This window comes from Buteo buteo, chromosome 26 (assembly GCF_964188355.1).
Source record: "Buteo buteo chromosome 26, bButBut1.hap1.1, whole genome shotgun sequence".
Lineage (NCBI taxonomy): Eukaryota > Metazoa > Chordata > Aves > Accipitriformes > Accipitridae > Buteo > Buteo buteo.
The window spans coordinates 9,827,376-9,850,856 of record NC_134196.1 but is presented as its reverse complement, the minus strand read 5'-3'; the positions used below and the strand labels follow the sequence as shown (position 1 = coordinate 9,850,856).

At 36.3% G+C, this 23,481-nt stretch overlaps 1 protein-coding gene across 1 annotated transcript in view; it reads right to left on the bottom strand.

Moving 5' to 3' along the window:
• PPFIA2 (PTPRF interacting protein alpha 2) overlaps positions 1–23,481 on the bottom strand; it is a 338,047-nt gene that overhangs the window by 73,643 nt on the left and 240,923 nt on the right. Inside the window, exon 7 of the mRNA XM_075057802.1 lies at positions 11,006–11,122. Within this exon, the coding sequence (XP_074913903.1) occupies positions 11,006–11,122 (117 nt within the window). The remainder of the gene's footprint in view (positions 1–11,005; positions 11,123–23,481) is intronic.

Genomic DNA, 23,481 nt, shown 5'->3' with positions numbered 1-23,481 from the left:
AGAACAACTAGTATTTTTATGGTATAAGCACTGGTTTGGTTTTTTTTCTTTCCTTTGTGGTATTTTGTTTGGTTGTTTGTTTTTTTAAACCCTAGGAGTGTGTGCCTTATGTCTACTCTTTACTAAGACACTCTCTAAATTCTTTTTTTAAAGAGTACTGACAAGTTCATTGCACCATAAAGCCCTAGCGTCAAAATTGAAGTCCTCACCATGTTCTCAAGTCAGTATAATGTCATTGTGGTTTCTGAGAGTTCATGCTGAACAAGTTTCTCTCAGGCTCTCTCCTCCTAATGTTCAAGGCAACTGTCTGTATTAGTTAGGCTAGCTACCTTTGGCAAATAGCGTAACACAGACTTCTGACACTACGTTACACTAAAGTTATGTCAGTTATGAGTTATCTTTAAAAACATGAAAACCTTTGTTAAAAGCACCCTTTTGATTATACATATTTTTCTTGACATGCAACATAAAATCTGACATTAAAATGGTTTTTCAAAGGTCTGCATATAGTAAGTTCTATTTGCTAACTATGCAAAGGTACATTTGCCCATATAAATATTGTAAATACGTGTAAGCAAAGAACACAAGTTTATGCAAGTTCTCTCTGAATCTTTTAACATGCCAAATCAGGGCATTTTATTTTTTTCTTTTTTTTGCCAGTATGAAGTTGGACAAGAAAGCAATGATCTAAAGCATACATAAAAAATAAAGCAATGGATACAAGCTAAGGTTCAGCAGGTTCAGTTGTTTTTAAAAAAATCACAATATTAGAAAGGTTGAAAAAAAAAAAAAGACAGAATTGTTTCTAAGTAACAGAATGTCATTGCTGCAGAAGCTCTTGGAGCCTGGACTGTACTGTTACCTGCCTCCAGATATGACATATCCTCATATCTGCCATGAGCCTGTGACCCTAATACTCATGGTGACTGGACTTCAAGATCCCTTTTTTACTCCCCGTTATTCATCACTGACTCACTTCTTTTTGTGACACTTCTCTCTCTCTAAGAGAGTTTCTCTTCACTCCTCTTCTACTAAGGCAGGTGCCAGCTGTTGCTCTATAAAATATGGATGTATTTAGCCAGTTGCTCTGACTTTTAGTCAGTCAGCTGCTGCTATGGCAGCTGAGATATGAGAGCTTTCCTGTACTTCACATGCAATATACAGAACTTTGATGGTATAAATCACTAAAAATATTTTCTAAATACCACATGATCAGTAGTAGCACCAATTTTAAAATCTAAGTTATATTTAGACTCTCTTTGAACCAATGTTAAGTCCTACGAATAATACATATATAGAAAATTCAACATGAGGAAGAGTAGGAAAGAAATGGCATATAAAGTTTAAAAACTTTAAAAACAGGTGGTTTGGGTTTTGGTTTTTTTAAGGCTTTAAAAATGGTTAGGCAGACAAATTGGAAAATTTTGTCCCAAATCCCAGAGAAATAAGATTATTTTTAGCTCTGTAGTGGTGGAGATGTTCTGTCTGACTTAGAAAAGCTGGCCACAAAGGCCAGATCATCAGGGGAAAGACAGAAATACCATATATTTCTCAGGTTAAATAAACTTCTCTGAATTCTGTAGTAAGGAAATACTAAAAAGGAAGTAATATAATCACCAAAGGAAGCTAAATTATACACTTCAGTTGACTTTATGAAAGTAAGAGTAAAATGTAATGCTACAAAGAGTAATGTTTACTGATGCTGTTTGAGATGTAAGAATAAATGAATAACAAGTTGCCAGAAGCTGCTTTTCACTGTAGTGTAGAGTTTTTCCACCCCTATTGCACTCAAATGTCTCATGCAAAAGGTTTAAAAGAAAGAAAGTGATAAGAACACAGATACATAGCTATGTGATAGCCCAATCAGAAGCGACAACAAGCAAAAGCAATATGATCATAATCTGTATAATCAGCACACAAAACAGAATGTGAAAAGCTATGCCAAAAATAATAGCATTACACCTAAGCTGTCACAGTAATTTCTAAGTGGCTGGTTGATTCTTTATGTTTGAAGGCTATGATACTTCTCTAGGTTGTTCTACGTCTTTTGGTCTGTGTAAGGCAATAATCTCACAATCATTAGAGGTCTCCTCTTCAGTTACTCCAAATTTTCTCCAACCTCTAATCTGCTATCAAAACCAATGTTCTCTCAGCTGAAATATATCTTCCCCAACCCAATACTGATGCAAAAATAGCTACCTTCTCCGGGACTTTTCTCTTCAAACATCCTCACTTTCTTGCTCTTTCTACCAAGCCATCAAAAGACTCCAGTTTTTACTACTGCTTTTAAGATCTGGAATAACTCTGCTATCTGATCAACTTTCAGCTCTTATTCTTCTTTCTGATGCCTGCAATCACCTGTCACGCGTTATTCACTTTGCAAAATGGCATGGGGTGGGGAGGAAGCTTACTTGGTGGGTGGGCATTTTTCTTCTTGTTGCTGGCCTCTTCCAGAATGCCTGCCGATTTCAATTTTGCACTATTAGAAGAGTTTCTGAGATCTTACACAGGAGAAGGAAATCAGTTCCCGCTTCTTTATTATAAGGACTAGTTAGCTGCCCACACCAAATTATACACGCAAACCCTGCTCCCATTTGCCTTGACTAACTCCTTTTTCTTATTAGTCTCACCAACCTACCACTAGAAATGACTGGCCTGGCAACTCCTTGCCCAAAATCATCCAGCAAAGGTCAGTCAGCCAATGCTGTCAGCTAGCACAGTGCTTGAAGTGTAAAATTCCCCTGCAAAGGTATGAGACTTTTAAAAGCAGTGTTTTAACAGGCTTGATAAGTACAAGTATATAGGGGTTTCCATTAGGCAAAAAGGAAAAGAAGTTTATATGACTGAAAGACAAATTAATTTGTATGAAACAAAGAGCTGAAACAGATCAAGAGCTGATTTCTCAAAAAATTAAAGATCTGACTGAGAAGTTTATTGATTTATCATGTAAATAATGCATAAGTAATGCAGCTTTTCGGTATAATAAAATCCCTATGCTATAATGTTGAGCACTAAGTATTCATAGTCATGCAGACATACTAAACTATTAAGCAGTACAGTACTTACAAAATATTTGCCTAGACCTTTTCAGAGAAAACATTACATACTTCCCCCAAACTTACTCCTTAGATTCACAAAGACTTCTACTCCCAGCTGCAGCTTTTATCCATATTTCCTTTCACTCCGAAAACTCCTCACCTCCCCAGGTGTGCCAAGCCATCAAGCTTCATTAAGTCTCCCTCAGCACATGCTGCTTTAATTAACTTTATCAATATTAATCCAGAAAGAGATGATTAGAAAGCCAGAAAGATATCTGCATTGCTTGGAAACAAACCCACCATCTGGTTATCAAACGTATTTTGTGTCTGAAGTGTATTATTTCTCTAATTCAGAATGTGAATGCTTTGGGACAAGGATCATGTCTCCCACTATTTTTTATACATCATGCATTCTGACTGCATTCAGTAACAGCAAAACAAAAAGTTCTTACAGCAAACTTTCTCTAAGTTAAAAACACCCTTACAAACTGGTTGGTGTTCAATCCTTACTAAGTCCTCTTTTAAACTGGTCCGTCTGATGAGGGCTCCACGTGTCCTGCCTTCATTCCTTTCTCTGCCATTCCACTATGCTGCCAGTTAAAAGGAAAGATTTTTTTATCTATTCATTCAAAAAAAGGAGCATACATATAAATTAATAAGTAAAAACTGAAACTGAAAGTTTTGTTCTGCAGTTTTCTACTAACCCTACAAAGTGATCAGAAAAGTGAAAAATAGTCAAGTTCAAAAGTGGAACAGATTCTGATAATTGCTCTGAAAGCGATCTGATACTTTTACTATATTATTTCATTTTAATTGTATTTGATCTGCACTCTGAACATTTTAGCACACTGTTTGCTCCTACAGGATACAATGTCAATGTCTTAACAGATTTTAATATTTATAAACTACCAGCATTTGATTTAATTATTGGAATAAGTTAGTGTTATGAGTAAGAAGAAAAAATGTGATTCTTAAATAAGCTGAATGTGACTGCCTGAGGTATATTATAAGGCAAAACACCCCCAGCTGTTAGAATTAATTATATACAGCTCTGAGTTCCTCATAAAATGTACCTTTGTTTATTTAGGAGAAAAAGGTCTTTGTTGCACCAGAAGTATCAGACTGTTTTACGTATGCTGGTATATGTATCTGTTTCCACATGCCTAAAATATTCTGGTTGATTTTCCTGACGGGAAGGGAACAACTATGCTGGTAAAACTGCCCTTACTACGGGTAAGACCAGTGTGGTATACTTGTTAGAAAAAGTAGGTAAAACCACAAAACTAGTTAATGAGTTTTAATGGTACAGTTATGGATCTTGGAATAAGGATGAGTTCCCTTTTTAGCAGGTTATAGGTAACATAGTGACGTATGAAATATTAAAAAAAAATAAAGGCACCAAATAGGGACAAACAGGCTTTCTATTTTACTAGAGTTTACAAGTTGCAGTTACAAATGTCAGCAATGAAGTTGAAAAATAGAAACAGTGTGCTTCCAAGGAGAAACACCCTGATTTACACTGTACTTAAACACTTGGCTTTCATGTCTTCAGTGTAACAGAAATCCACGCTGAAGTGCTTTGTCAAGCAGGAACCCTCCTAAACATACAAGGCATCTTTGAGGATAAAAATAGTCATTCCCCAGGCCAATTCATCTCTGATAAAAATCCATTAACTTCAGAAGAATTATAGCAAAGATTTGTTATATGTTTGAACTGAAAGACGTGGTATGGAACTTACTGTGGAATATTCTCCAATACGGGCCAGAAATAGGCAATGACTTTTGAACCATCAAGGAAAGAGGTCATTATAAGTGAAGGGGATACTTTTATGGTGGACATTTAAGGTATGCCAACGTCAGAAGATTCAATGTTTTTAACAAGCAACTTCAATCCTTCCCAGTTTGCATATGAGCATTTCTGAAAGCATTCCATTTTACTGAATAATTCAATTTCCATGGTTCTTATGGAAGTGGAAATAAATATCAGTATGAAATAGTAACTTTATTTGAAAACTACTTATTCCTAGTATCTTATTTTTGGGGGTCCAGCAATCACCACTTTAAAGGGACAGAGTTTATAGCAAGAAATGAGAGCTCACTGTGCTTCCTATCAGCATCTGAGACTCATTCCTATTTCTTGTTCCAGTTACATATGGTAGATGGTACATGAGATTCGGCCACAGGTTCAGGCATCCCAATATGTCTTTAAATATACTAGTTACTGTTTTAGTAAGGAAAATAATTTATTTAGGGTATCTTGACAAATTATCCTTCAAACTTTGTGGAAAAAGATTTCCCTCCTCCAACCTGAACATGATCATTGATTGGATATAGATGAAAATGATTGCTAGTTCAAAATGGCAAATAAAAGTAGAGACATTGGATTCCTCACATACCTCATTACTTCATACACTTACAAGGAATTTTATATTGCTTTTTGATAAAAACCAGAAGGAATCATACCGACAAAATTTCATGGGAAACAGCACAATGTGTTATGAGTTAGATGGGGAAATAATCTTACGCTGATCTCAGGTATATACAGGTTTTTTTCTTCCAAACAAAAATATTAGCCCTTGCATAGTCATTTGTCTGAAAAAAAACCCTAACCGGTGAAGGAGTGAAGTTCCATAAAAATACATGAGGTTTTTATACTTGTAATTTAGAGTCTCTCTCTCTAGATTTTTATATTTTGTTTATAATATGAATAATAAAACTACTCCAAGTGACTTCAGATAGGACAGGAAAAATGTTTCTGGTACAGTTCTACACATAACAAAATAGAACCTGGAAAAAAAAAGCTTGCATAGGAATAATCCCAAATATTTGTTTTGATGGATTTTCTCTAAAACCTGTCACAGTTTTGAACTGAGAATAAAAAGTGCTTGCTTAACTGGATCATTGGTATGCCACAATTTCTTTATTTTCTTTTTCCTTTGAAACTTTTCTTACAGATTCAAATAATTAATATGATTTCATTATTTCACATAAAAAAATTACACTGATACATGGCAATGAGGGCCAATTCTGGAGTTTTGCATATTCTTGGATAACTCTACATACTTATTAATTGTTTCTCATATTTATTGCTTGTCTTTGTTTCGTAAATTTTATCATTGGAATACTTTTTGTCTATTTTCTCTATTTTAAAGTTCCCTCTAGCCTTCATACACGAGAACTGGCCATGTAGTTGTCAATGAGAAGGATATATGCCTTGCTTTAGCATCTCATAAGACTGCTTTTGTATTCAGAATTCTGAAGAAATTACTGAATATATTATCATTTTTTTATTGGGAATTAATATGTTACTGTTGGAAGCCTTGGTGCTTCAGAGGACAGTGCTTGTGATTATAGAATTTAAAGCGATGTTTCAGCTGCCCTGTGACACAATCATAGAGCTGGCCACCTAGCCGACCACCTTCTTGGCACGGTACCCTGTCTCAAATGTAGGTTATTTCTCCTAAAAATCCTAAAAAGTTTCCAGTTGTGGAGACTCTACCTGATCTCAGCAGTCTGTTCTACTGTTTCATTGCTTTCACTAGATTGATTGACTGATTCTCTTTATATCTGAAGGTACATTTTATATATTTGAAGATAATAATTCTGTGTCCATTAGTCTCTTCTTCTCTAGGCTTTCAGCCTACATCTTGAAAATTCTTCTCACAGGTTATGTTCTCTAGATTTCTGATTGTTTCTATTGCCATCTTCTGAATTCTCAAGAATTCTCAGTCCACATCTCCCTCAAGAGTGGGACCCAAAGCTGGATACAAGACTTCAGCTGAAGCTTTATTGGTGCCAAGGAAGGTCCAGGAATATTTCATGTTCTGCAGGTTCAAGTTCTGTTTAGCTATCCCACCATGGCATTTGCCTTTATACTGTTGCTCTGTTGTATTTTTATCATCCACATTAATCCCCAGAACCATTTCTGTAGAATTATTACAATCCTGTTTCCCATATCATGTAGGTGTTATGTTTCTTTATTCCAGCCTTCCCATACCTTGTATGAATTCCTAAAAAATAACTATGAGGTTTTATCAGAGGACTCTTTCCATACCAAGGGATGAAGCTTATTCCCTACCTGGGTTTGAGATCCTACCTCTGTCACTGGCAATTACACCACCCTAGGTTATCTTCAGTGTAGGTCCTACCTTCTGAATAATTCTGCTTATTGCTCATAAGACACTTAATCCATTTCATCTTCCTACTTGTGATTTATAGTAGAACCTTATCTGAATGGATAGCAAGTTATTCCTACTTAGTCTTCTACCAGATGATAACAATCTTTTTCTACATTGGGCCGTTAACACCTTCTTCACTGTTTGTGCCACTGCAGAGCTTCATATCTGCCCAACTTCTTTCCTTTAACATCCCTGCATGCATCCTCCATTGGTATCATCTTGATCTCTAATGCCATTCAGTCTCACCTTTGCAGCTTCCCTACCTGCTTCCTAATAGATTTCCCAATGGGCACTTCATTCACTGGGAATTCTGCCTTTCCTGGCCTGCCCTTGTGGGGAAATCAGGCTATTGTCCTTACAGATCAAGTGAAGGATCTGGGTGGTGGCAAGTGGTGTCCAGTGGTCACAGATCTAGGTAGGAGAATATCTGATAATAGAAATGGTTGCATCTTAATTCCCACATCAGGTGATCTTTCTCAGTTTTTTTTTAAACAACTTTTAAAAATCCTTTAAAGCTCTTCTGTTTGTGCAAGTGGGCCTCTCCGCAAGTTTCTGTATTTGCTAGCTTTTAAATTTCTCTTGCTTAAATGATATAGCTTAGAAGCTTTATTGCCATAGAGTAGAAATTTTAACCTACCTGGTCCAGGTCCCCCCTAGAGAATATGTGTGACCTTACCTGTTTAATGACCTGGCATCCACCTGCCAATGAAAGCAACTCACAGTGCGATCTGCAGTCTGTTCCAGGCACAAAAAGCTAGACCCAAGAGACTCCTTGTTGTTTTTTTTGTTGTTTTGTTTTAAATCAGGATGATTCCATGTTGAAATCCCTAATACTTTCCTAAAGCAGATATCTTACAAAGTTTGGAATTCTGTGAAATCAGAATTAAAAGCCATTCACTCTTTCTCTTCTTAGAATTTTTGCTTTGGTTCTTGTTTTTTTGGTTTGTTTTGGTGTTTTTTTTCTTTTCTTAAGTAATAAATATTCATAGTTAATACTTCTCATTACTTCTATTTTACCATTATTTTCTTTTGAGATGTTTCATTTATACTTGATAATGAGTCTCCATTTATGATTACACCCTGTCACCATTAATAAGATTTCTCTTTCTTAAAGATTAACTAGCTTGATTTCCCTTACTGCTCATTTAAAAAAAAAAACAACTATGTACTGAGCCATTGCTTTATAGAAATCAGTTTATGGTACAGTAGAACAATTTCCTTTTGAACCAATTTTTTTGTCTCATAAAAATATATATACATAAACTACTTTCTACAAAATGCATAAACTCTCATTTTAGCATTCTTTGATTTTCAGGTTCTGGAGTGGGTTTTTTTAATTCTCAATTTTCCCTATTAGCTTTTTCAGAATTTTGCTAGTATCAGCGTAGATAAACAGACTAATGCAACTTCGGTCATACTGTTTTGATTATTGGCATGACATTAACTTTTCAGTTTTCTGGCAATGTCTCATTTTTCCAAGATTTTTTGAAAAAGAAAATGAATGGCCCAGAAAAGTTCTTGGACTGTTCTTTCTGTCCTCTTAAGAGGAAGTAGCCTAAAAGGATAGAGTAACAACTTTTAGCACCAATTCTAAACATTGAAGGAATAAAAAATATTTCTGTGTTGCTGTGGAATGCAGTCAGATTATCTTGCCTTTTTTCCCCCGAGTATAGTAATACTTCCATCCTGATGCTACAAATGAGCTGAAATCTATGGTGACATCTTTTTCCTAAATACACAAGAAGTTATTCCAGCTTCAGAATGGTCGTTAAACTTTGACACACCTAAATCTCAGAAAACAGTCCAGTCTTCGTATTTTCCATGTTAGCCATGCTGGCTAACTCTTTCTGTAGGTAACTTTTACCTGAGGAATCCTCTAATTGCCTATAGCAGTTTGGGACTACCCGTTCTAGGAACCTAGGCAAGCTGTACTTCGATGTCTGCATAGACTTTACCATGTCCGTGTCTCCTGGGAAGTCCAAGAAGATATGGATGATTAATACAGTAACTTCCTGAAGGTACTGCTTAAGTTCTACTTATATAGTTGTTGGGACTATCAGCCTTTTCAACTCAAAGTTGAAACATAAAATGTAGGATCTACTCAGATTGACTGAACCTGAACCTTGATCTCGTGCATTATAAGAGGGTACAAACCGTTACTGCATAGCTTATTGTTCTCCATCCCTACTGCTGAAGTTGAAGGAATATTTTCTCAACAGATGCTTAGAGTCTGGGCTTCAGCTGAAGTATCTTACAAAGTGGTGACTTCTCTTCACAAAATAAGCAGGAATTAATGGTGGGCACTAAGGTAACAGTAGAAAGGTAGAGAGCAGCAGAGGATGTGAATGAGAGTGGACTCGTTGATCTGGTGTCAGTATAGCCTCCTGTTAACTCCCTATCCAGTATGCTTTCATTGCTATAAGGAGCAAAAATTAGTAAGCACAAGTCTTTAACTCAGCTTAACAAGACCAACTTAAATTGTTTTGATTAGGAAGCATAGAATTTTTCTGGACATAATAATCTAGAAACATTTCATATAAAATGATATTAATGTGTTACTTTGGCTTTCATTCCTCTTTCATTAATGTTTAAATATGGAGATTTCTTAAAGGACAGATATTCTTATTTCCACTTTGTTCTGCTTATAAGTAACGAGCCCAATGACTCAAATTAGAAGACACAGCTTGCAAAGAAAGTGGAAAATTAGAGATTTTCAGCTAAGCAGTGTGGTTGTATTTAAAAGCACAAGTGAGTGGGATGTTCACTGTTTTAGCAAAATTTCACGGATGTGTCAAAGAGTAAGATTTTGCAAGGAAGAGGAAAGTGGCTGAACAGTATTTGTTTACTGTATGTTTCTCAACCACATAGATTACTCAAAGAAAAAGACACACATAAAATAAACCGCAAAACATGTAAAATTAATGCTTGCAGTGCAAGTGCGCCCTTGTGAATTGGATTGCCTATAAAATAAATAAGTAATGATGAATGTTATTTTTTATAAGTATGATTTATGCCACTGTTCATCACATGCCATTACACAAAAATGCACAATTAGAGATCCAAGTAGCAGCTCTACTCATTTCAGCTGTCTGCCAAATGTTATGTTATGCTTGCATTTTAATTTAATAACTGTGAAGCAAGAGAGGAAGATACGCAACTTGGTTTTTATCAAAGTGGAAAACAAAGGCTTAGAAGAAGACCTTGTTTCTAAATCTGATATTCTCTACCTTTCTTTTCTCTTTCAGCCTTAAGAGGCAAATAGCCTAAACTCTATATACCTGTTTCTTATCGAAATAGTGCTAAGTAAAATGCTCTTCACTTCTCTCTAGATGAACATGGACATGAATTTGAATAGTATCTATAGGTAGCAGAGAGGAAAATCACCTTTTCTAGTTTTTAGGTCTCTGTCATCCCCTTATGGACTATTTTGGCAGCAGTTTTTGCATATATACCCTTTCACATATACGTGCCACTACACCTTGCTCTTCTGTATGTGACATATAGAGGATCACTCCACAGGATATAGTATCCGTAATTGTAGCATTATGCAAAAAATTCCAAGAAAAGTTTGTTATAAGCTGTGGGTCTAACTCAATACCCTATCAAAGAGCAAGGACCTGCCCATTTGCATTTCCTTTCCATTTAAACAAGCTCATTTTTTGATACTGGTTTCAGTAGGCAGACAATATTCTAAAGGGATATCCCATAAAATATTCACATTACAAAAAACTAACATTTGATTATTTCTCATATTGATTGTGTGATCCAATGAGGACTAACATTTCATACCTTTTCATGAACCTTTTGCCCTGGCTCCATTCCTTCAATATGCTCTGATTCAGCAGGCCCTTCACCAGCTGCCATTTTCCTTTGAATGTGTGCATTTTGTTCACGCAAAGCTACAATCTGCAAAAGAAAGAAAATAAGTGGTCAATATACATATGAAACCAAAAAACTACTGAGCAACTTGTTAAATCTATTAACATTTTCATCCTATCTCTGTAATTTGTAGCATTTGCAAAATTATGTCTGTACGTTCAGGGAAGTTTAAAAACCAAACCTATTAATAATGACTAAAGGCCATTAAGGATACAAAGGAACCAATAAATGACAGGATAGCCAACATTGTCTTCTTTTATCTTCTATCCTTACTTCGTGCTAGGGTACTTCTTTTTAATCTCAAAAGATGAAAGAGCTGTTAGGCATTGATTTTGTAACACTGCAAGAACAAGACTCATTCTTTCATATAGCACACAATGGATGCCAAACTGGTGTTATAGCAAAAACAGTGCCAAAAGGCTATGAATCAAAACCAAGTGATGTAAAGCGAAGTGTTAGCTTTCTGTCAACTTCCCATCTGTTAGTAACTGCAACATAAGTTTTCAGTGTTTTTTGCTAAGAAAAAAGTGTACGTAAATGTCCTCTACTGTGGTATTCATTGACTATTTTAGAGCATAGACAAGTAGGTTTTATTGTATTAAATTTTTTTTTTATTTATTGGTAGTGCTATTAAAAATCCCATGCAGCTAGTGGAAAATACGCTGCTTTCTCTCAGACTTTGTAGCTTACTCTAAGACAATACACAGGATGGAAAAATTCAGGTCCTAAAACATTTTACATGTTATACTATCCTAAGTTGCAAGATCTGGCTAATATAAAACATTTATTTTGATAAATTGCACAGTTAGATCTCTCTGTACCATTCTGCTTTCATAAGCACGTATAATAAATGATTTGCTGAGTGGATAATATTGTGTATAAAACGCAGTAGAAGACTGGTAGGATGTATAGATGCCATTTCTGGAAAGCTGGTGTAAATTTAAAGGCTTCTGTCACTGTATTGTGTCTGCATCAATCCTGAGTCAGAAACGCCTCAAACCACTGTCCTGTCCTAGAATACAAAAGCATGGGGTAGGAGGGAAGATTTAAGACAGTACTACCTGGTAAGCTTGTACAGCAGCCAAGATTTTGTGGGCTATTTAATTTAATTTAATTTAATTTACATAAAAAATATATTTACTTTGATCTGTATAATTTAGTTTGGAAAAAAAAGATGTCTTTTTTTCAAATATGTTTTTTACCTGATGTTTAAGTTCGGATTGTAAAGACCATTTGAATCTGCTCTGAAAAGCATTTGAGATCTCAGGGACACACCACTTTAAACAACTCTTCCTTAATACAAATGTTGAAAACTGTTGTGCTATGAGTCAGGCTGATTCACTGCTCACTAAATTCCACGTTACAGCCCTTGCAGAACTTGTGTGACTCCCACTGATTTCAGTGCCAAAACCAAGACTTGAGGGCAACATTTCACCCTAAGCAATTATAGGAAAATATAAAAGAGTGGAATTAAAATTGAGACAATCTGTGTCTTTTGGGGTTGTACAAATACACTGAGGTTTAAAATATTTTGCTTAAATAAGAGAATTAGGTCTGTCTCAAATAACAGAAAAAGGTCTTTATAATCTCATTAGCATAGACTCCCTTGGTACACAATAATCGGTAATTTAATAACTCTTTTCTGAATAGCTTCACTCATTTTTTTTTCTTTACTGTTCAAATGGTTCTCAAATCTCAACTACAGAAACATGATTCCCAGCAAGCAAAATTAGCCATCAATTAGTGCTAAAAGTGACTTCAGGTAGACTAAGGGAGATACTTCAATGTATATATTATAAAATTATGATTTATGGAGAGTAATTGAACATCATGTGAAACAAATGTAAAATCACAGGATATGTTAACTGGCAGTCAACAATAGATCTGGATTTTCATGTGAGTATCCTTCATTGATCTGTTACAATTCAGACTGTAGGGTTCGGCGTTCGGAAGATCTCGCGATGTCACGGAAAGTTAGAGGGTTAGTCGCAGCCTTGTGATGTACCTGTAATCCCGCCTCCCCTTGTTAGTATAAAAGCAATTAACTGCGCAATAAAAGGCGGAAGTTGGCGCTCACACTGTGTGTGTTATCTGTCTCTTTCCCTGGTCCAGGCCGACCAGTGATCTAAGTGTGGCACCTTGATATGTAGCGAATGCTACGTCAGACTTCACTATGCCTTCATTTTGAATTGTCACCTGTGTCTAATACAAATCCTTAATCACCCTTTAGCTCAATAAGAATATTGCATAAACAGTACTGCAAAATTTTATCATTTCATCACATATTCCACAATGGTTTATTTTTTCTTGGCCTCTGCTGGTGTTTAGGTACCCTAGGGTCACCACTTTCTAAGTAAGTAAATAAATAAATAAATAAAATTCAATTATCCCTTCAAAGTGAAAGCCAAATAAAAGAATACAATATTGTGTATCATTATTTTGGGGGATTTGCTTGATTATTGAGTCTTTGGGAACAATTTCTTTGCAAAAAATCCATCCATTGTTAAAGCTTATTTTTTCAATGGTTTTATTACTGTAATGAATGCAGAGTAACTGTATACAGGAATAACATGGAGTTTGAAGTCTGGCTTGCCTTAAAAGTTTCAGCTCTAGGGTAGTCATCAGATAACAGATCTAAGTTCTGAAGAACCACATAGCTAACTTGCTTTCATACTTGTTCTCTCCTCTTGATTTAAAGAATAAATTAAGGCAGAATTAGTGCTCCTCAGGAAGCATGGAAAATCTCCTGTGTCTTACAAATAAACGTGAATTTTTACTTTTCAGTTTGTTGAGGCAAAAGTTTTTTAATTGCTACCACACTTTTGTTTATTACTTACTTATTTCTTATTTAACTTGAACTTTCAATAATGTGCAAATTATTTGAAAATGTGCTAATTTAATCACTGAAAAATTTGTGTAACTTTCTACACAAGTAGCAAAAACATGGCTGAATAGATGATGATGATGATGATGATGATGATGAAATAGGTGAAGGTGAAGACATGGATGAGACTAATCTTTTTCCTAGGTAGCCTCTGAATCTTCTTAAATTCTAATGATCATTACAACAGCAGACAGCAATAATAGCACAGATCTACGTAAGAAACTGACTGTTCAATACAGGTAAAAGTCAGTAATACTACTTTTGAGAAATGCCTATTTCTTATATTGATGCTTTTATGTTTATGATATCCAACTTAACATATCTACTACAAAACAAGGAAGTCATGCAGGACAGTGTGAAATACCCGGACTTGTGCAAAGCATTTGACACTGACCCGCACAACATCCTTGTCTCTAAATTGGAGAGACATGGATTTGATGGATGGACCACTCAGTGGATAAGGAATTGGCTGGACGATTGCACTCAAAGAGTTGCGGTCAATGGCTCGATGTCCAAGTGGAGACCAGTGACGAGTGACGTTCCTCAGGGGTCACTATTGGGACCAGCACTGTTTAACATCTTTGTCAGTGCCGTGGACAGTAGGACTGAGTGCACCCTCAGCAAGTTTGCCGACGACACCAAGCTGTGTGGTGCGGTTGACATGCTGAAGGGAAGGGATGCCATCCAGAGGGACCCTGACAGGCTTGAGAGGTGGGCCTGTGCGAACCTCATGAAGTTCAACAAGGCCAAGTGCAAGGTCCTGTGCATCGGTTGGGGCAATCCCAAGCATAAATACAGGCTGGGTGATGAGCGGATTGAGAGCAGCCCTGAGAAGGACTTGGGGGTATTGGTTGATGAGAAGGTCAACATGACCCAGCAATGTGCGTTTGCAGCCCAGAAAGCCAATCGTATCCTGAGCTGCATCAAAAGAAGCGTGACCAGCAGTTCGAGGGAGGTGACTCTCCCCTTTGCTCCACTCTCATGAGACCCCACCTGCAGTACTGCGTTCAGTTCTGCGGCCCTCAACATACAAAGGACATGGACTGTTGGGGTGAGTCCAGAGAAGGACCACAAAGATGATCAGAGGGCTGGAGCACCTCTCCTATAAAGACAGACTGAGAGAGTTGTGGTTCAGCCTGCAGAAGAGAAGGTTCTGGGGAGACCTTATAGCAGCCTTCCAGTACCTAACAGGGGCCTACAAGAAAGCTGGAGAGGGACTTTTTACAAGGGCATGTGGTGATAGGACAAGGGGTAATGGCTTTAAACTGAAAGAAGGTAGATTTAGATAAGATGTGAGGAAGAAGTTCTTCACTGTGAGGGTGGTGAAGGCTGTGGCTGCCCCATCCCTGGCAGTGTTCCAGGACAGGTTGGATGGGGCTTTGAGCAACCTGGTCTAGTGGAAGGTGTCCCTGCCCACGGCAGGGGTGTTGGAACTAGATGATCTTTAAGGTCCCTTCCAGCCCAAACCATTCTATGATTCTATGAAAACATGTCTACAGACAGCTTTCCAAGTACCTACATACTATTTAACCCCATAAGGTTAAATTCCTAATGGTTTTCATGCTAAGTTCTCCTTTGAAAAAGTAAAAGGTAACATTCTTGAGGCTGCAGTCGTATCTGCTCAAACCAAACAAAATCCAAAAAATGAAAAGACAGATTAATAGAAAATACATGTGGACAAATACCATTGTTGTATTTACCATTGTTGTACCCCAAACTGGACAATCAACCTAAGCATTCAAGTCCAAATAATACCTGCTAAAATATGATCAAACATGTCACGTATTTTTTCTTTATCAACTTCTGATTGTCCACCTCAAATGACTTGATTTCTTTTCTAAATTGCTATCACAGACATTATTTTCCTATTTAGCACACTTGTCAAGATTTGACCTGGACCACAGCAACACATTTCAACATGACTCTAATGTAAAGGGAGTGTAAAATTTCAGAGATGCTAGTCTCTCTATGGTTAAGTCTAAAGATAGGTTTCCGTTGCAAGTTTAAATTTGGCTTCCTGATGACTTTGCCAAACTCAGTCAGCTGAACTGAAAAGTTGTTTTTTGATTGAGAAAACTGAAACAATGGTTGTGAATTTAAGAAGATTAGAATGTAGAGTATTACTTTTCTAGTTGGACCTTTCTAACTTTTGTTGCTTAAGCCCATGACAATATCCTATAATCTAAAGAAACATTGCTTTATCTTGTTCTCTTCTCACAGGCATTTTGATCTTCAACATTCTTCTCACATTTTTTAATCAGTTTTTATGACTGATAAGGGACAATTTCATAACATTGAAACTTTAAAGAACTTCCATCTATTTAGATTCTGTCTTCTGGATTTCAAAGGTACATAGAAACAAATGGCATAATTTCTAAAGCCCCACTCTGTCATAATCATTCTGAACACATCCTTACACAACTTTTACCTTTTTGTCTCAACTCTAAAATATTTTCAACTTTCCTAAAGCCCAGCTTTTTGAATTACAATTTTGGTAAACATCCCTACTACATTACTCATATAAATTCCCTCCAAAATCTTAGCAAAATTTGTGTCCATTATCTACCGACATCACCGAATGATTTTTTTTATGAAGTTAGGATTCAACAATTCAGATTCAAAATTACAACTGGTCTTCATTTCCATAAATGACCAAATCTACATTTCCATAAATGACCAAATGTACATCTCATGCCTGTACACTTGAAAAGAGTAGTCTGAATTCAGGTATTAAGGGAATATTCATTTCAAATATTAAAATACACCATAGAACAGAATATCAATACATAAGCCAGAACTGATCTGAAGAAGTACCTGATGTTATACAACCATACCCATCAGCTATGCTGGTGAAAAGGACAATGTAATAAAACAATAATTTCATAATGAATAAGACTATAAATCAGTAAGAAATAGCATAAATTCCATCTATTTAGCAAGGGAAACACTCTGATTGCTATCTGTAGTAGGAGACCAAGACATACAAAGGAAAGAAACAAAAGATTCATATTGTAGTTGCAAAAACTACTAAACCATGAAGGATAACCAAAAAGAAAAGGAAAAAACAGCACACAAATATGGCTACATTTGAACTAGGCTCGTTGGACAAAAAAAACCCCAAACTGGAACACAAACTATACATGAAGATGCAACCGATTTATTCACGGTGCGAAGTGTCTCTCACAAGACACAAAATAAAGCAGGAAAAGCATTTCCTCTACATGTTTACATTGGGTATTTTACAAAACAGTTAATTAAATTATTTGAGAGGTGTGAGATCGGAATCCATTTCTAAACACACAAAATCCTAAATGACTGGGTACCTCTGCTGCTGAAACTTAATCTGTTCTCTATTTCCAATTGTTTGAGTGGCCATTTGTTATCTCATTATAGATTCAGACTTCAGGTAATTAACTGTACTACTAATACATACTATACTTACCTGTAACAGCAATGAAAAGGAACTACCAACTTATTACACTTTTTTTATTAAGGGTTGCCTACTATAGATCCACCTTTTAATTACACACTTGTTGGTCTGTGCAGTCTGGTGTCATTCAGGAATCTGTCTTACATTTACAGAACTTTGCTCCTCTCTCTTTACTATGTACACATATCTCGAGCATCAATGGAGAAGCTTTTACGAGATTTCCTAGGAGCAGTAATTGTCTCACTGCCAGACTTTCCCTCAAAGCACCAGCATTCTTCAGTCCCTCATGATTTTGTTCAGAGATGTATGACGTTTTGGCTGCTTTTTGCCCTGTGTTTTGGTGTTCTGGGCTTTTTCGTGAGCATGTAATAACAGAAAGATGACTGCTACTTTGCAACCAGATGTGTAAGAACAAACCTAAATTAATTTCTTATTTTCTTGATCAAATTACTTTAAATTCAGTAAGAAAGGAGCACAAAACCTACAAAACACCACGAAACTTGTCAGACATGGTTTAGATATAAGATATAAATATGTAAGAAAATATTTTGCTGTTCACATATTAAGTTGAAATCCCTTCAGGCTGGTGGAAAGGAACTAAATGCATTCCTTCTTCTGTTATAAATCACGGTGATATTTGGTCCATAAGTAGCACTGACAGCTGCAGGAAGGAAGAATGATAACCTTAGACAGGAAGAATGATTTTTGTAGTTGAAAGCTCAGGGAGGGGCTCAGGATTTGGAAGTCTGAGATGATCACTGGTGGTGTTACCTGATAAGATTTGGGGTGAATCAGAGAATATTGACCAGTTAGGGACCAGACAAAGTAATGCCCTCGCCACTAGGCTTTCCCTGTAAGTGTTCTGACATCCTCGGGGAGAAGCTGTTGTTACTATCAATGTATATCATATACTGTAAATTCCAAGGATGGTATTCTGGGTACTCTTCCTACCCATAACAATTTCTTTTGCTTGAAATCTTGGCCCTTGAGGCCTTGTTTCCAGTGCTGCTGTTCTGTAAAAAGTGAGCACTCCGTATGTGACCCCAGCACAGAGCACGGAGTACTGAGAGCAAAACCACTAACTTTCAGCATTTGGCATCCTGTATCAGGCAGTGACTTCAGGCAGAATTACAATAACTGAGCTGAAAATCTTGAACTTATCTTGCTGGCACAGAGCAGCATAACTAAAAAGCCAAACTGTTGAACGCTTAGATTGAAGTCGTTATCTGATTCCTTCTATAAACGTTGGAGTGAGAAACATCGCCAGTGGGTCTTCTGTGGCTGAAACAGGTGGGATGAACAATGTGCATACATTTTCTCCTGATTGAAGGGAAAACAGACGATTATCTTATACTAGGGGCTCCCACTATAATGGCGAAATTTAAGCAAAATAAATACTATCAAAGCACTGAAGAAATTCCAGACGTAACTCAAGTTATGAAGTAAAAAGCATGCCTGTAATACGGTATTATACACTAGCCTGATCCTGCCCACTTCTCAGAGACAGTGGAGAAAACTGTTCCTGTTACCTTATGGATACATACTTCCCTTCTCACAGTGTGTATACAGTACAGAGTACTGTACACAGTACGGTACAGAGAAAAAAAAAAAATTTAGTTATGTTTTCAAAAGTATATGGCCTCTGTGTAGGCTAAATAAAATCCTATTCTAATTTTTAAAATAGTTGCATAATCAACTTCTCTATTGAGTTTTTCTTTACTGTTTTTGCTATTTAAATTGTATACAAACCCATCCACCAGCAAAGGATTTAAATGTAATTACTGTAATAATCTTGATTTAATTTTGATTTCCATTGAATAAATGATTACAACATGTGGAGATATAAAGATATGTAATTAATAAACATATATGGCCAAATGTTTACAAAGGTTTCTTTCTGTAGGATTCCTTCTACTATTTAAAACAGTAGGAAATTTTTTTTACTTAATTATTTAAATTTTTCTACTTTGCATTTTTTTAATTTATCATTACTTTAAAGAGTTTTAGAACGATCCTCTTGTTGTTAACAGAGGCTCTAAACACACATATACCATGTTATATAGACAGTCCCCTAAAACCAGTAAGAACCTGGATCACTTAAAAAAATGTAAGGCATTAAAGGAAGACAATTATTTTAAGCTTTTGAAAAGCTGCTTTTTATAAACTTGCCCTACCTTAAACCACTGAACTTGTTGCTTTGACATTCCAACATTGAAACAAATCTGTCCTAGGCAATTAAACTCACTGATAACCATGTTTCACTTTGGTAGAAGGCTTTTTGTCTAATCTCCTCTTATCAAGAAGGTGTGTCTTTTTACATGGATAGTATGTTAACCCAAACTTCTTGTGACTATATTGTGTCAGTTTTCCATCCAGCTCTTATTTATGTAAGCCTTTCAGAGAACAGTGAAATTGCCTACTTGGATGTCCTCCTACATTATTCTATCATAACAGTCTATATTTAAACAGTGTTAAACATCAGATTTCAGTCTATTGAGAACATACTTCAGACTCCTGGTCCACCTTCTGACTTTGCTTTAGTTTTGACAGGGATAGCTTGTGTTAAGCTTTAATCAATGTCTATCATTTTATATGGTAAATATTAAGTGTAGCATGGGGAATAAAGGATACTTAGAGACTGAAGTGATTTCCTTCTGCTTCAATGGTAATGTAAATCCTGATTCATAAATATAGACTTTTCCAATTTATTTATCTATTTCTAATTTGTGTTAACCTCAACACAGCCTTTCAGAAGCCACTGGTTAGAGAGTTCAGGATATTTAAATAGGGTGATTGAAATTGTTTCAATTGTACAATAAATTTGTCATTATTAATATTTTATTTTAGTTATAGGGCCAGAAATGCACATACATTTTCTTGACATTTTATATGTAGCTTTTGAAAGGAATTATAATGGTAATCAGCATTTTGTATTATCAGGATCTTGTATAAACAATACACTATATTTCTTTCACTCTTTTGTGAAAAACACAGCATGGGATGCACACTTGCAAAACACTTTAACGAAAACCAAACTGATCCTTTCATGAATCTGAGTAAAAACCAGGTATCATAAAAGGAGATTTTTTCATGAAGGGAAGGGCATTTTAACCAAACCAAGACAATTATGTGAGATTTTATGTGCTCCTGCAGGTAGGTTTAGGAAGGATGCATCTCATTCAGTGGGGGTCACCTGGATGCCTGCTGTAAATTGTAAGAAAAGGACTTACATAAAAACCTTGTATATGTCAAAATATTAATTTTAATTGTATTTCTTCATGAGTAAAAAGGAATCTTTTAATAATCCTTTTCAAAAAGATACTTTCAATATTTTATTAGAATCCCACTGGATAGTTTCAGCTTTTACTGCAATTTTAATGACTCTTTCAGTTCAGGTGTGACAGATTTAGCTGCAGTACTTTAAGACATTTGTGACTCCATCCTCTCAGTCCGAGTTTATCAGCAGAGTATCAGCAGCAGCACGAGTAAGTGCCCGGGAGTTGCTGGTCACAAGTTTCCACTTCAACATAGTTTCACAGAGGATGCAAAACTAGGAACTGTGGTACCTGAGGCGCAGAAATGCATTCTCTGTTACAGGCGCAGGGGATGTTATACAAGTACAGAGAAAAATCTACCGGGGATTTGAAATTTCTTAGCAGATTCCTCCAGTCTACAAAGTAGTGCAATTTACAAACCAAAGGCAAAACAAATTGTCATGGTGGTGTCTGAAAGTCTTTCCATCCCCCGCTTTCCGGCTTATACTCCTTCTTGTCCCACTGCATTGTAATCACTTGCAGCCTCATGATTGCCAAATTATAGCAATTCCAGCATAGCATAGTATTCACTTGCCTGCATGTGTTTTCACACATATTCACATCACTGAATAAATCACTGATAAGTTTGCATGATAGACCACTTGATAAATCACAAACAAGAACTCTGTATAGCCATTATAATGTGATGGTTTAGAAGTAGTCAAACGAATATGAAGAGACGTGAATGGAAATCTGTTTTTACACTATAGTGGCAAGTTTTTTGAATAAGCAATTAAATTTTGCCTGAAAGTAGATACATTATTAAGATTTTTAATTTGTTCTGGCAAGAAGATTAGCCATTTCTAGGCTTTAAACATATTCCAGTTGAACAGTCCTATTTTCAAACGTGCCTAAAACATACATCCTGAAGAACCGGAGGAAAACTCTACATTCATACCTATGAATATTGCACACGTCCCCATGTATTTGTTTATGTTTTATTATGTGCTCTGGAATGAGATAAGAAACAAGGCAGGAAAGGCAAAATCACGACATGGCACCTCTTGGCACAATAAATCATATTTTGCATGAAAGAAACCACTTCTAAGTTACATCATGCTGTTGCTGTTTGCAGGATCCCAGAGGAAGTTTTGCCTGCGCCAAGGTACAGGGTCTTCCAGTAAACAGCACAGAAGTGGGTGTACCCACCGGCCCCGCAGGACAGTGGCTAGATCACAAGCTCTTGCGGTGAGAAGCAGAGGTGCCAGCTGAGTGTTAGCTGCCCTGGAGAGGCACACATGGAGCACTACAAAGGATCTCAGGATTAGCAGCTTGATTGCACTGCAACAAGACCTATCTGAATTTCAATATGTAAAGCAGTGCACTGGCTTAGGTGGTTTTGGCAGATATTGTCCTGACACCTGCCATTTGAACTCTCACAAGACTTCCTTTTCCCAATAAAAACTTATATACTAATCAACATGACTGAGCGAACTCTATTTAGTCATTCACTAACGACAGCTTTGCTGGCCTGTCATAAAGATCAACAATGCTTTAATTATTTCCAGCAATCAATGGGGTTGAGTCGAAAATTCTGATCAGCTTCATTTTCTATATTGATCAAAGGAAGAGCCCAAATAGGGAGCTTCCTTCGTCTCTGAATAACTGATGAAAGATGTACTAGTGGGATGGTTCAGTAAAAGACCATGAAAGTGTTCCCAAAAAGCCACAGGAAGAAGTGATGTGTGTGGCTCAGCCACCTTCTCAACATTCTTTACTAGACAACAGCAGATGAAAGTCTAAGATTCACTAACTTGTCTAATAATGTAAACTCCTTCTCATCTACCAAAGTGTCTGACTTTGGTAGATGGGATAAAGAAGGGATTAAGGCAAGAAACAGATTTGTTTTGGGTTTTTTTTCCCAACAGAGAAGCAAATACAGAATTTTGGAGTTATCCATGTATAAAATGAAATTAATAAATACACATGGAAAAGTGAGGTGTTGGCTTGTGGTGGTGGGGATCTTCCTTCCCAGAGTGGTAGCTAAAATCTCAGTACCTTTCAGTATCATGATCAAATAAACTGCATAGGATTTATGACTGGCTATATACATAGCATTTGAGAGAGTGAATGCAAGATGCTCTTCAGGCTATCATAAATGCACATTCTGGCTTCATAAACCAAACTTCTCATAAATCCATACAGAGACTTTTAAAACAACAGAAAAAAATGAATCTCCCTGAATATGGCTTTAGTGCTGAAATGCTTTAGTTTTTCCATTCAGCAATGCAGTTTCTGAGCTTTGCAACCAGTTATATTTAAAAGTGTAAATATGGACTTAGAGCTTTATTTTCACAACAGGTAGGAGTTAAAATACTTGTGGACTGTACAGCATTGTAATCAACATTAGCCACACTTTGAGAGAACAAAAGAAAAGAAAAAAAGCCTTTTCAGATTGCAAAAATAACTTTGAAGGTGTGGAATGAAACCTTCAGCACTAACAATGCACTTTGGCCTCACTTTGGGGGAAGAAAAAAAACATAAAAGTTTTTGGTTTTTTTTAACTTAGCACTTTGCCTTCTCTCCCATTCAACTACTTAAAACAGAAACAGGAAAATTTGCAAGTAGGGCTTTTGTATCGCTCTGAAAATTCATTTGTAAACTAAGTGTTCGTGTCTGATGGACAAGCTCAGCTAGGTTTATTTTATATTTGCCTGGATTCCAGTGTATTTTATTGCTATTTAAGTGGTGAGCTTTCCAGAAACTTTACACAATTGAGCCCTTTAAAATGTGTCCTGACATGTCAAGAAAAATACTA